A 13337-nucleotide genomic window follows, 5' to 3' on the forward strand; every position below is an offset into this window, starting at 1 on the left:
TGCAAGGATGCAAAAAACAAAATTCTTGGAAAAGCATGTGTGTCCACAAGGCGGCAGTGTGTTGACAAAAATATTTTTGAAACTACCATTCATAGTACACTAGTGCCTATTCTCAAATTAAAAGTTTGAAGCACTAATAATTTAAGCATATATAACACAGAAAGCCACACAAGTTACAATTTTTACATTTTAATTAATTTTTAGAAAACAAAGGTGGAAATTAATTCAGATACAAATGCATACACCACTTGTAAAAGAAATTGAACATAAAATCAGAAATCCTAGGTTATATTAACTTTTATACATTTCGATGTCACTATATACACAATACATACATACACATACACACACACACACACACATATCCGACCCCCCCCCCCCAAAACAATCATAATACAGGACAAAGGAAAGTTCTTGGGCTTCATGAAAGAAGCAGCCTACAGCCTCCCCTCTCTAATGCCCCCCCTCCCAAAAAAAAAAGCAGAAGAAAAACAATATTGAATGGCTTTATTAATGTGGCCCAGCCTGCTTTCACGGTGAGCAGCTCAGAGTTCACTGATTTCACCAGACTCACGCAGAAACACCGCACTCCACTGCAGACATCACAACACTCCTCCCCAATTTCAAACAAACATTACTGACAACAAAAAAAAAAAAACATGAAAATTTTTTTTTAGGAATTCACAAAATTATAGTCCATTGAAGAATTTTTACCTGGTGGGATCCCAGTGGTTTGCATTCACAGAGATGGATCTGACTAAGCAGACTTCAGTTGTGTGTGTGTGTGTGTGTGTGTGTGCGCGCACACGCACGATGGATCTGGCTAAGCAGATGTCAGTTGTGTGTGTGTGTGCACGCACGATGGATCTGGCTAAGCAGATTTCAGTTGTTTGTGTTGTGTGTGTGTGTGTGCGCAAGGTGGATCTGGCTAAGCAGACTTCAGTTGTGTGTGTGTGCACACACACAATGGATCTGGCTGAGCAGACTTGTGACACCTGTGATCAGAAATGAACCGTGGTGTGATTGAGTATCGTTTCTTGGTTTTTAGAATTTACAGAAGTAGAATTTCTTAAGAATTAAGAAGGGGGGGGGATTACTGCACTTCCTGTGGAGTCAGATTCTTTGGGTGAAGTCAACAATAAAAAAAGAAAAAACACAAAAGGAAAGAAGAAGAAGAAAAAAAGACTTCCCTATGATACGGATGTAAAATTACATTCGTGAAATCACAGGACATATACTGTGCATTTTTAACTTTGTCATACAACCTTGAGATTGACATTGAAGATACCAGACACGACCTCAGCCTGGCAAACTGGCAGCTTGACTGTTTGAGTTTCCACCAGGCAGACAAAAGAAGATACAGCAGACGATCGTTGTCATGGTCACCACGATGGCGGTCGTCTGACCCATTCTGACCAATGGGCACACTGAACAGCTCTGGGTCCAGCACACAGGGAGAGGGGGCGGGTCCTTTAAACACCACGGGCTTCTCTCAATATAACTTTGGGAAGGTTTTCAGTCATGTGCTGCATCAGCAGGTATACATTTGCATTTGAAAGGTCACTCTCTTTAAGAAGCAAAGCCATTTGACTGAGTACATCGCTTTGGGTTTAATTCTTAAATACACATTCTGAAGTTTCCTGAGGAAATGAAAATGACTTTCCGTTCTGGTAAGTGGTGCATGTCGTATGGAAACGGTAAAATACACTTAATTTTGTGCAAAAAGAACTTCGATCATCTCGTCATGTGTAATTTAAATGCTTCCTGTAAGTTTGCTTTGAAAACGCGCCCACTAATCTACGATTGATTCCCCTCGCCAGTCAGCTCGCTAACGGTCTGCGGTGAAGCCCTTGACGTGTTCAGCGTTTTGTTCCAGGCGCTGTTTGTTTCTGAACCCCTGCGAGCGCTCGTGCTTCGGGGCACGACGGCGTTGATAATCGCGCAAGGGCGCCGTGCGTGTCGCGTGTGTCGGGTGTGACGCGCGACGCCCGGGGACAACACACCCGCCGTGACGCACACAAGCCCCCCCCCCCCCCACCCTGGAGTCTGTTTCACACCCGGCTGGACGGCTCCCTCCCGGGCGTTTCGGGAGCGGAGAGAGACCGGAGACTGATCTCAGACCTGCCACTGTCCGTCTCAGAGAGCGGGACACAGGAGCGCAGTCACACAGGGCTAATAACAAAACGCGCTGGCCTCTCTATTAGAACACCTGCAGCAGGGAGACTGCTTATCAGTGCAGCTAGCTTTACAGTCACTTTCACCCTACAGGCAAACACATCTGTGCATTTCTGTGTGCAACTAAGGCTACAGATTTTCTGTTAAGGAAGAGGAAAAATGAAAAATAAATATAGTTGAGACACTGCCAGTAGGTGCCTGCTGGGTATAGGGGTCAGGCAGATGCATGACTGGGTGGCCTTACACCTGGCATACACCTGGCATGGGTGCGCCATGGCAACAGCAGGTCTTAGCCCCCCAAAACAAGAAGCAAACAAGAGTACGAACATTACCAGTATGAGTCATTTTACCCAGCAGAATGACCCTCTGGACTGCCGGTGCACCCCTGCAGCTTCGCCCTGAGAGCAGTGTGTGTGTGTGTGTGTGTGTGTGTGTGTGTGGTGAGAGAGGCGCGGCCTCCGTCTCTGGGCGGGGCTATCCCAGCATGCACGGCGACGCAAGAAAGCCAGCGCCGCAGGACTCGTGCTCCGACGAGCCGCTAACCAACACAAAGCAGCATTTAGAGTCTCCCCCCCCCCCCGTCCCTCTCCCCCTGACTCAGTCAGCGAGCGGGGGCAGCCGGGTCACACGGAAGGGGTGTGGTTTAGGTCCGTCAGCCCCTCCCCCCAGCGGGCGGGGCCAGGCTCAGTTGGAGATGACCGGCGGGGGGCTGACGATGACCTGGATGACGAAGTCCTTCTGCATCTTGGTGTCCTGCAGCCGGGTCTTGTCGGTGAGCAGCTTGCCGGAGAAGAACCAGCGCTGGTGGGCGGGGTCGATGCCCTCCTGCGCCTGCAGCTGCCTCTTCAGCCGCCCGATGGGGTCGGCCATGCTGGCGCTCAGCCGCACGTCCCGGGCCGTGGACAGCCGCACCTTCAGCGGGAACTCGTTTTTGGGCGGGGCGGCGGCGGTGGTGGCGGCGGGCGTTTCGGGGCCATCCGTTGCCGTGGCGTCGTCATCCTCGCCGCGCTCCGTGATCAGGTTGAGGGGCGGGGCCAGGCAGTACGCCGGCAGCTGGTATTGGTTCCCCAGCTCGTCGTAACACTCCGACAGGGACCCTGCAGCCCAAAACAGCCCAACGTCAACGTCAGGGACCCTGCACCCCAACACAGCCCAACGTCAACAACCCTGCACCCCAACACAGCCCAATGTCAACATCAGGGACCCTGCGGCCCAACACAGCCTAACGTCAACATCAGGGACCCTGCGGCCCAACACAGCCCAACGTCAACATCAGGGACCCTGCGGCCCAACACAGCCCAACGTCAACGTCAGGGACCTGAGACACCGTTTATCAATACAGAAATCTTCCTGTCTAATAATTTATAATAATAATCATTTATTTGAATTACTTTAACCCTTTGTGCTGCTGTAAAATACCTGTAGATCATTACTGTTGTTTTTTGGGGGATTTTTATTTTCATTTTTTCACAGAAAGACGTATTATATCTACTAATATTCAGAAGACAATTCTGCTTTCACATGATTGTTCGTTTAGGTTATGAACATGTTCCACTCAAATTTCAAGGGGATATCAAAAACGTTTTCAAATTTTTATCAGTACTCAAACGCATTTCAAACAGGTGTTTGACACAGGTCTAGTATAATGCATGTATGTAGCAGAAACATAAGAATAACATCAGTGATGATGAGAATAGGAGATAAATATCTAAAATGGCTTCCTCAGCCCTTGTTCTCAGTGCTACTCCTGTTCCTCAGCCCCTAGCTTTTGCAGCTGTATGCATATGCAGCTCTTATCATGTCTATCGCATAAAAAACCACAAGCGCTGAACAGATGGCAGGTAAACAATGCAGTTTCAGTTCACAGCGGTGTGCAGCGGGGCAGAAATATCTCCCTCAAAGACATTTCTGCCAGGCAGGCTAAAACTCACACACGGTACCCGAGAGACAAGGGTCCAATTCTTCAAAGGAAAATTCCTAAACTGAAGGCCCAAAAAGGCTGGTTTGTGATATGGTACATATTAACTCTAAAAGGACTACAAGAACCAAAATGCCAAAGTGCGCTCCTTTCCAAGGCTAACACAACAGGCTATAACCTGCTTATCCCAGCTGTGCAAAAAAAACAGAAGTGGAAAACAGAAGCGGTTGTTTCCTACACACATTTCAAAGGACATTACATTACATTACATTAGAGGCATTTAGCAGACGCTCTTATCCAAAGTGACTTACACAACTTGTTACATACCATTTTTTACATTGTATCCATTTATACAGCTGGATATATACTGAAGCAATGCAGGTTAAGTACCTTGCTCAAGGGTACAACGGCAGTGTCCTTACCCGGGAATCGAACCTGCGACCTTTCGGTTACAAGCCCAGTTCCTTACCCACTGTGCTACACTCCATCCTACACACGATAGCTTGCGGTCTCTGCAAAGATGTTGCAGCAAGTAAAATGGCTAACAATTATGACTGGGAATTCAAAAAGTGTTTTTAAAAAAGGCCAATCCAAGAAATGGTAGTGGGGAAAACGTGCCCCCCGGACCACAGTTTGGGCTCCTCTGAAATGGTGGCGGAGGGCTCCTCCCTCCTCACTCACCGTGCGGCAGGGTGATGCTGGCTCCGTCCACGATGGCCTGGGCGAGCGCCAGGTCGTTGCCCTCCGCGGCCACGGCTGCTGCCTTCAGGGCGTCCCAGATCTCCTTGCGGCCGTCGAAGGCCGGGGCGGTGTCCCAGAACTCGTCGCGCTTGCTCCGCAGCTGGCCCTCCGTCATGGGGTAGTCGCTCTTCCACTTGGGCCTGTCCTTCTTCAGGGGCTCGTTGCGTCCTGAGAGGAGGGACAGGCTCCAGGTTAATTAGGATTCCCACACAGGTCCAAACGAATGATCACTTCCATACGGCCTAGACCAATCAGAGCTCCCACACAAGTCCGAATGAATCATCACTTCCATACGGCCTAGTCCAATCAAAGCTCCCACACAAGTCTGAATGAATCATCACTTCCATACGGCCTAGTCCAATCAAAGCTCCCACACAAGTCTGAATGAATCATGACTTCCATACGGCCTAGGCCAATCAAAGTTCCCACAAAAGTCTGAATGAATCATCACTTCCACACGGCCTAGACCAATCAAAGCTCCCACACGATCCAAATCAATCAATATCCCCAATATTCCCAAAGGACAGTGGACTTCAACAAAAAAGGTCATTAAAGAACACGTAAACAATATGGCTTATTACAATGTGACACAGATTTTACTGTGACCAGGGCAAAAATATGTGACCTATCACCAGCATTCTATGCCATATCAAAACCTGTACATCTGGCCAGCTGTAATGCATGTACTGATGACAGTCATGACAATTTACCCCCCGGGGTTAAAACAGGAGTGCTCCCTGTAGGTAAGTCTTGGACCACAGTGTGACAAAATACCCAGAAGCCCCTCACATAACCAGTTACCCTCAAGGTTTCAGTTCTGCCCTCCCTGAGATTCACCTGCTTCCTCCCCCCCCCCCACACAATCCTGCACTCCTCGCTACATAACCTCCCCTAATCCCAACTCCAGGGGCTATCAAGGATCACTGTGGCCTAGCACCTGAAAGGTCACTTTGATAAAAAAAAGAAAGGAATTATTTATAGTGCGGCAGATTACGCGCAGTAATCAGGTGATACATAACAGGATTTGCGGCCGTCGCCCAGCATGCACCTCTTTGGGAGACTGAGCAGAGGTCAGGTGGCATGGCACGCCAGGTTGCTGTGGATACAAGCACAGCAATTCCACCTGTGAATAAAAGCAAGCGCGCAGAACTGAACTGAGACATGCTTGAGTTCTGCAGACTGCAGCACACTGTGCCGGACTCCTCAGGCTGGCGCTAATGGAAGTAGCCTATACGTGTGTGAAAAGATCATCTTCTCTACGCTCAAGGTAAAAATCTGAGTGCACAGAAGATACTATTACATTACATCACATTAATTCGGCAGAAGCTTTTATCCAAAGCGATGTACAATAAGTGCATACTGAAGGTCACTGGAACAACTACAAAACACAGGTCCGATAAGGTACAATACTCATTATGTAACAGTATTCATAGCCATGAACACAGTAAGTCCAGTTCACACCGTAAGCATAGGCTAGGTTAGAGTAATGTCAAGTCAAAAGTGAAAGTGGTACAGGAGGTACATGGTACGTGAGTAACATGAAACTACATACTACACTCAGGTATGTCAAAATGGCGGCTTACTGCGCTGTACTGCAATGTACAGATGCTGCTTGAGGAAAATTAATTTGAAATGGAAGGTGGGGAAAAGGAGAAATGCTCGGACTGACCTTCAAGTGTGAGAAAAAAAGAAAAGAAGAAAAAAAAAACTAAATGCTCCACAGTTACAATTACCTGCCATGCCCTCCCAGGCCATTTCAGCAGTTTCATTAAAACACGAAACCCAAGAGAGACGTTTTTTACAGCACCTCCCGAGCACTTAATTAGCCTACTCTCTGCATGCTTTGCTACCTGAAAACACCTCCAAGGACTGAACTCACGTTCAGATAAAGGACATCACGAAAACCTCATTTTTCATGATCCAGTGGCACAAATTAAGCAACAGCTGTAAGTCTGGCTACGCTAGATCGTTGTGTGGTCTTCCAGATGCTCTTAGGCCACAGGCACCAGAGCGTGGAGCACCCTGGAATTTCTTGCTCCTGGTCCTCACAATGGACCTTATTCATAAAACTTTTCTTAAATTTTTCGTACTTTTGTTCTTATAAATGTGAGTGCTGGTTTTTATGTGTTTTTAATGTGTTACGCTATGTAATTTGATTGGATATTTGTATGTAAAACAGTCATTTATCGGATAAAATTATAGATTTACAGGACTAGTAGTCACACCTAATAAAGCAGTAAACACACCAGAGACATAACTCACTGCAGTGCAACAACATTAGGGACTTACAGCACGTAAATTTACACAGTTTAGCACTTCTGGTTTTCCTGACTAATCAGGACTCGCCGACTTCCTGTCCACCGGAAAATGCTGAGAGTGCACGAGTTTCCTGTCTTCATTAAGGTGACATCATGCCGCTAGCACAAACAGATACAAACTCATTCTTAGGTGTATAAACCTCAGACCTTGTGCTTATTGCAAGTTGACCGTAATGCAAGTAAAATCAAAGCACATTTTTCCCACAGTCTGTCAGCTTCACTATGACTGTTAAAGGGGCGTCCTCGGGGATGTGGTGTAAAAAGCAAGAAAATACACTTTGGGCCCCTCCAAACCAGCTTGTTCAGTGATGTTATGTTTACAGAAACTACACATATGAACACTTTAAATACACCGATTTTATATGCTAACCAATAAAATGGGTATCCAGCTAGCAAATCAATTTATGAATTTAGGAAACTTGTTAGTGAGTGCTCCTTTGCAAACAATCTTCAATGAATGAAATGCATATATATCCAGCTATAAATGGACCAGTAAATGCCACATAGAAGTTGTGTAGTCCTCTGATAGAGTCTGTAATGAATGATGATGATGTAAAGTTCAGCCTACAACACCCGACCCACACGAGGCCTCTACATGAGGTGAGATGCCATTACCCAGCCACTACCCTAAGAGTCAGACAACCAGTCAGAAAACAGCCATGGGTAATGGTGAGCGTCGTTAGAAATATTGCTATTAAAAATGAATTGAGAACACGTGAAGACGCCAGGCCTTGGTACACTCGTCCAGGAGGACGAGCCGGAGCCCTATGCTGTGCTGGTTCCCAGCTGCAGCCCAGACGAGATATCTTTATCACAGAACGCCAGGGCTGACACCACCGCTGTTACATCTACCCAACGGGACAATGAATTCTCAGAGATAAGCAAGATACCTTTTCGGTTTTTTTCCCCGACACAGACTGGCGCTTCTGACAGAGCTCAGAGCAGCGTGTGGGGCCGGGGGTTTCCTGGCCTGCGTTATTTGGCCAGCTGTGTTTTTCTGGTGATTGTGCGTAATTCGAGCCTCTGTGCTGACTCGGACCCACACACCTTCTGTTAGGCCCGGAGGCCAGCCGGGCCCAAGCCTGCAGCTCTCTGCAGGGCTCTGTCTCTCTCTCTCTCTCACTCAAGGTTAAAACCACATAAATAAACTGATAAAAAATGCAAGTCAGGATTAAACTGTAAGGCTCAGACCCCCCGACTGAGGAGAGAGAACCGACACTTTGCCCGAAGCTCATAGTCACGTTGCCAGAAATCCAGCATCCCTGCATAAAAAATTACACCATAATCAGAGATGTACAAACCATAAACGGGAAGGAGTTGATGAGTCAACAGGTCGGTTGAAATTAAAGGTTTGCATGTTTGTTCCTGCTGCAAAAAAAATAGAGGGGGGGGGGGCAGAGGGGGAACATTCTCCTGCATCTCCAGTCAAAAAAAGCTGCACATAACTGACCAAACTTTTCACCTGGGCACAGACACGACTTTCTACAGACGTCAGACAGGCCGGAGAGAGGCACCCGTCCTGTTCATTTCCCTCCAACACAAACAAACAATCACAGACAGAGCAAACACAGGGAGGAACGAAAGACAGCCCCACAGGGAGGAACAAAACACCCCTACAGGGGGGGAGCGAAAACCCCCCTCCCCCCCCTACAGGGAGGACCAAACACCCCCCTGCTCCACACTTACGCTTCGACCCGACGATGACCGAGTGCCGGTAGCTGCGGGAGCTGTCAGAATGCCCGACTCCCATGTTGGCTCTCTCCGCAGGGACAGGGGGCTAAACTCTGAACTCCAGCAGGACAGCACAGGCTACGTCTGAGGAACCATCTGGAAGCCCGGCCGGCTTAATCCACTAAAGCCCCTGGCTCAGCCCAGACAAGCAACGCTTTGCACGAACTTGCAACTACTAATTGTTTAAAATTACTCTCGCAAAATAAGCAAATAATACAAATAAACTTTTTTTTAAAACGAATTGTATCATATCAAGCCTGTAACAAGTTCTTAACCAGTAAGCCATCAGCACGGCAAGGAACAAAACCTTGCTGTGGAAGAACACCAGCACACATACTTTCACCTAATCCCCAATACGAAGCACTTCTGAGGTAAAATGTCCCAGGGTGCTGTGGTCACATTTACATTTTACTGCATCATTTCCACAAAATCCAGTCTAAGAAAACATTTCCGCAGGTGGCATAAATACACTTGATCTGAGAAACGTGTGGTAACCGCGTCTTTAAAAAAAAGGGCCCCTGATCCAATCAGCCGCATTTAAAGCCACGGGTCAGAAATAAACCGCGACAGCAAAGCCCTGTTTGTCCAGCAGCACAGTGCGGTAATCCTCACCAGGGTAAAGAGACAGCAACACACTGCCATCCTTCCGCAGTTCAGCCATTATTCTGCACAATTTACCGGGAGGGTTTTTACAAAAACATCGAAAACTATTATTGATGGGTCCCATACCTGTTTATTTGAGAACAAGGCCACGAGAGAGACAGTTACAAGCCGTTTCGTGACTGTCCCGTGTCAAACCGTTACTGTTTCTAGGTACGAGACTTTCTAAATCACCTTTCATAAGTTTCCAATCTGGCACAGATGCGCCAACGCATGTGCACACAAGTGTACATGACAGTCTAAATGCAACTCTGACCACTAAATTCAGCGTTTCTATAAATATTTTTAAGACACTGATCTTCGAAGGATTTTCGTTTTTAAAAAGTCAGCAGCCCTTAAATCTAGCCTAAATCTTGTGACACCCCCATTCATCTTCCCTGTGAATGAGGAGAAAGCACCAGTATGTTAACGAGCTTTTTTTTTAAAAGCAGAGACCGCAGTCTGCCCTGTGTATGCACTTCCTCTGTATTCAGTGGGAGAAAGCAGAAAGGGGTTCACATATACAGAACTGAAAGTGCCGCTGCAGGACCCCCCTGGCTGCAAAGGGGGGGGGGGACTCGTACGGGCTGATAATCGGCCGTCCACAGGACTTAGTCACACAGTCTGGCTGTTCACTAGCTTTCAGCACAGTGTTACACAGTCCAGAGAAGAAATTTGGGACAACCTGTCATTGTATAACTCAACCAATTCTCATGCATGTTAATCCAGCAAAACTCAATGATATAACAGCTGTGGTTATTTTTACAGGGCCCCTCACACATCGTGCCCTGGCTGTGTGTGCGTACGTGTAGCCAAAGTGGTGAGGAATGTGTTGTCACCTTAAAACATTTTCCACTTGCAGTACCGTACGACAGTGTAAAGCCAAATGCAGCATCATAGCATGCCTGTCATTGAACTTAGATTTGGCAAAAAGCAGATGCAAAACTAGACTAAATTCAATTTCGAACAGAGATTCTCCATACAAAACTCAGTTTAGTCCAGGACTAAGCTTAATCTGTGCCAGGGAACCCAGTCCTTAGACTCCAGTGCAAAGATTCCCTAGGTATCTTCCCCAGGGCTAGCCCTCCAGCCAGCCTGGTTAGGTTCCAGTGACAAATAATCTGGTGAGGCATCCACTTCAGAGTTGTACGAGTGTGAAAGGGTTAATCAATATCACAGGCAAAACTGAGCAAAATATTGGTAAAACTACGCTGGGAAGAAAAACATTGCTATGGTATTTGGGCAGCAGTTACAAATGTGTGTATTATTCAAACATGGCTAGATGGAATTACTGATTATTTGTGCAATTCACTAGTAGTGCTTTTGTTATTTTTGTAATTTCTGCGCTCTACGCATATTTCCATTCTCTAACGCAGAGATGTAAGAGTTATGCTGTCAGTTGATAAATTAACACGTCAGATCGAAAACTGTTGTTTCTCCAGAAAAATAAAACCACACAAGCGACGAGAAACTTGCATGTCGCTTCCATATTGTAGGAAGAAACTTGGTGCCCCAAATTGTACTCAGCAATTAAATTAATTTCTTAAGAGCACAGAAAGGGCTGGCTATTGTTGACAAGCCACATTGTTTCCGTAGGTTTAAATGACACAAATACCATGTTCGGCATTGAGAAGGGTAAGGATAGGTTGAAGGGAAGAATACCTCCACGTTTGCGGGTCCTTCCACCGTTCCTCGATGACCCCTGCGTGTCCCCAAGCTCTCTTCCAACACAGCCTCCCATGGCAGTCAGGGGTGTCGTTGCTCCATAAATAGTTCCTGACTGCCGTGAAATTACAGCTCGGTTTATTGAAACTAGTTCAGTTGTGTCGCCACTACACAGCTATTGTAACAGCGTCCCCCAACTTCTTACCCCAACTCAAAACACATACCCTATATACATCATTCAATGCCTAGTACATGTCCTCACTAAAGCGCACTCAATAATCTTTTCTTACGGTTATACAGACGTTAGCTAGCTGGCTAATACGTAAGATGAACCTATCGTAACAAGTTAAATGTCCGACAAAGATCCAAATGATTGTGATAATTATGCTATAAATTTGAAAACAGACAGGGCAAATCCAACACGGTGACAACTCAAAGTTCTATTTGTTTGGTCGCGGACATACCGGCTACCTCGGTAGCAAACTACCCAACTAGCGCCGATAACAAGCTAGCCAGCTAGCAAACATTATTGTGTTAGCTGGCTGCATTTAACACACTCGGCACATGTGGGTGTGTTGATTTAAGTTATTTCTGGATGTAGCTGCATGCAAATCACGTTATGGTGACATCCAGCGAGCAACGGAACTTTCCCAGGCAGCGTCTGAGTTCTGGGTCCGCTCCAGACCAGGGTAGTCTCGGCAAGTTAGCTGCAGCTAACTGCCAAACGTTGCCGTGTTAAAATCGTTATCTACCTAGCTAATCTTCTCCTTCTGTCTAACCACAAGAGAGACACGTATTATCAAGCCATCTAACTATCTGCATAGTTGGGTTTCTCTAGACTAGACAACTGGCGAACTCCTTAAAATTTCTGCATTACGCATTCCGTTGCTGAATACTTCGAGTCGTTCAAAACATAGACTCCAGGTTGAACTCCCCTCTTCCAATGTTTGCACAACCGCTAAATAGCCAGCGATATTGTTCTTCGCACGCATGCTCGACGATGATTATAGTGTGTGGTAGGGGCGTATGTAATTTATTTTCGAGTACTCGTCAGTGCATGCAAATATGATTGACAAAAATGCATACTTGTGAGCGCGTTGCCCAATGGGAGATTGGACATAATAGAACGATCCATTAAAATTCGTTGGGATTAAATTGCGTCACGTGACATTAGGTAGGGCATCGCATAACAGTAAATCACGTGAGTCATGCACGCGCGTCTGTGATGGTCTTTAACAGAAACATGATTACAGTAATCAATGAAAACACTAACGCCTACTGCAAATTAAGAAAAGAAACTATTTTACAACAAAATGTTTATTACATTTATACATTAACCTTCGACTGCAGTTTCTTTCTCTGAAAAAAAACCCATAAAAGTATTCATTACCATAATATAGCCAATCCTGTAATTGGCGTTGGTCACCTGCAGGATGTTAGCAATAAGTGTTATCCTGTAATAAAAAATGTCTCCGTATTTTAGCTGAAATTAATTTGCTATGCACGGTCAGAATTTCCATCATAATCCCTACATATTAACCTTTCGTATAATTTTTTAATTGATATTAGATACTTTGATTGGTATTTTTATATTAACCTAGTATTGATCAGATTTAGGGCTACATTAAAAAAATTTGAGACCAGCTCCACAAGGGGTTATTGTTAGTGTTATTTTAGGCTTAGAAACAATTAGCACACAATTGAGATAAGCAGTTCACATTTTATAAATCTGACATTGTTTTGAGTGTACTATTTTAATGTCTGCCATTTTATAAAGATTAAAGACTGGAAAGTTCATAGCTTATAGCTGTCAATGTCATCACAAATAGCAATACCACCACCACTACTACTACTGCTACTAGACTAATAATAATAATAATGATAATAATAATACAAAAATGAAACAAAGACATGAACTTCATACTTTAAAAAAAGATACCTCTGATAGGCTACCTCACAGAATAAAATATACAAGCAAGTATATTTCCACATCAGCACACTGTAACATTCTGCTATGGACTGTCCATCATCGGTGCCAGGCCTAGCACAGAGGGACTAAACTCCGTATTTAAATTCAGCAAACCCTTTGTGAACCAGTTGCTTATTTGCTTGGCAGTTACACCCGCAGCAGGCTGGAACAGTGTGCGCAT

General features: G+C 45.6%; 1 protein-coding gene across 2 annotated transcripts; it reads right to left on the bottom strand.

Moving 5' to 3' along the window:
• Positions 1 to 173: 173 nt before the first annotated feature.
• Positions 174 to 12246, bottom strand: ubtd1a (ubiquitin domain containing 1a). Of its 2 annotated transcripts, none has more exons than XM_064317496.1 (3): positions 11185 to 12246; positions 4775 to 5002; positions 174 to 3272 (listed from the first exon to the last, which is right to left on the bottom strand). In XM_064317496.1, exons 1-3 carry the CDS (start codon positions 11261 to 11263, stop codon positions 2860 to 2862), a joined length of 720 nt encoding a protein of 239 aa, XP_064173566.1. In that variant the 5' UTR covers positions 11264 to 12246; the 3' UTR covers positions 174 to 2859. The 2 variants fall into 2 exon arrangements, with proteins under 2 accessions (XP_064173566.1, XP_064173568.1); XM_064317498.1 differs by lacking the exon at positions 11185 to 12246 and adding an exon at positions 8839 to 9050.
• Between the last annotated feature and the right edge of the window lie 1091 nt (positions 12247 to 13337).

The sequence above is a fragment of the Anguilla rostrata genome, chromosome 18, assembly GCF_018555375.3.
Source record: "Anguilla rostrata isolate EN2019 chromosome 18, ASM1855537v3, whole genome shotgun sequence".
Taxonomy (NCBI): domain Eukaryota; kingdom Metazoa; phylum Chordata; class Actinopteri; order Anguilliformes; family Anguillidae; genus Anguilla; species Anguilla rostrata.

Excerpts from the sequence above, each read along its gene's own strand:
- ubtd1a (XM_064317496.1), bottom strand. The coding sequence starts at position 11,263 with ATGGGAGGCTGTGTTGGAAGAGAGCTTGGGGACACGCAGGGGTCATCG. Across the intron at positions 5,003-11,184 it reads AAGGACCCGCAAACGTGGAG|GACGCAACGAGCCCCTGAAG; the intron begins GTATTCTTCCCT and ends CCCTCCTCTCAG. Across the intron at positions 3,273-4,774 it reads CAGCATCACCCTGCCGCACG|GGTCCCTGTCGGAGTGTTAC; the intron begins GTGAGTGAGGAG and ends TTTGGGCTGCAG.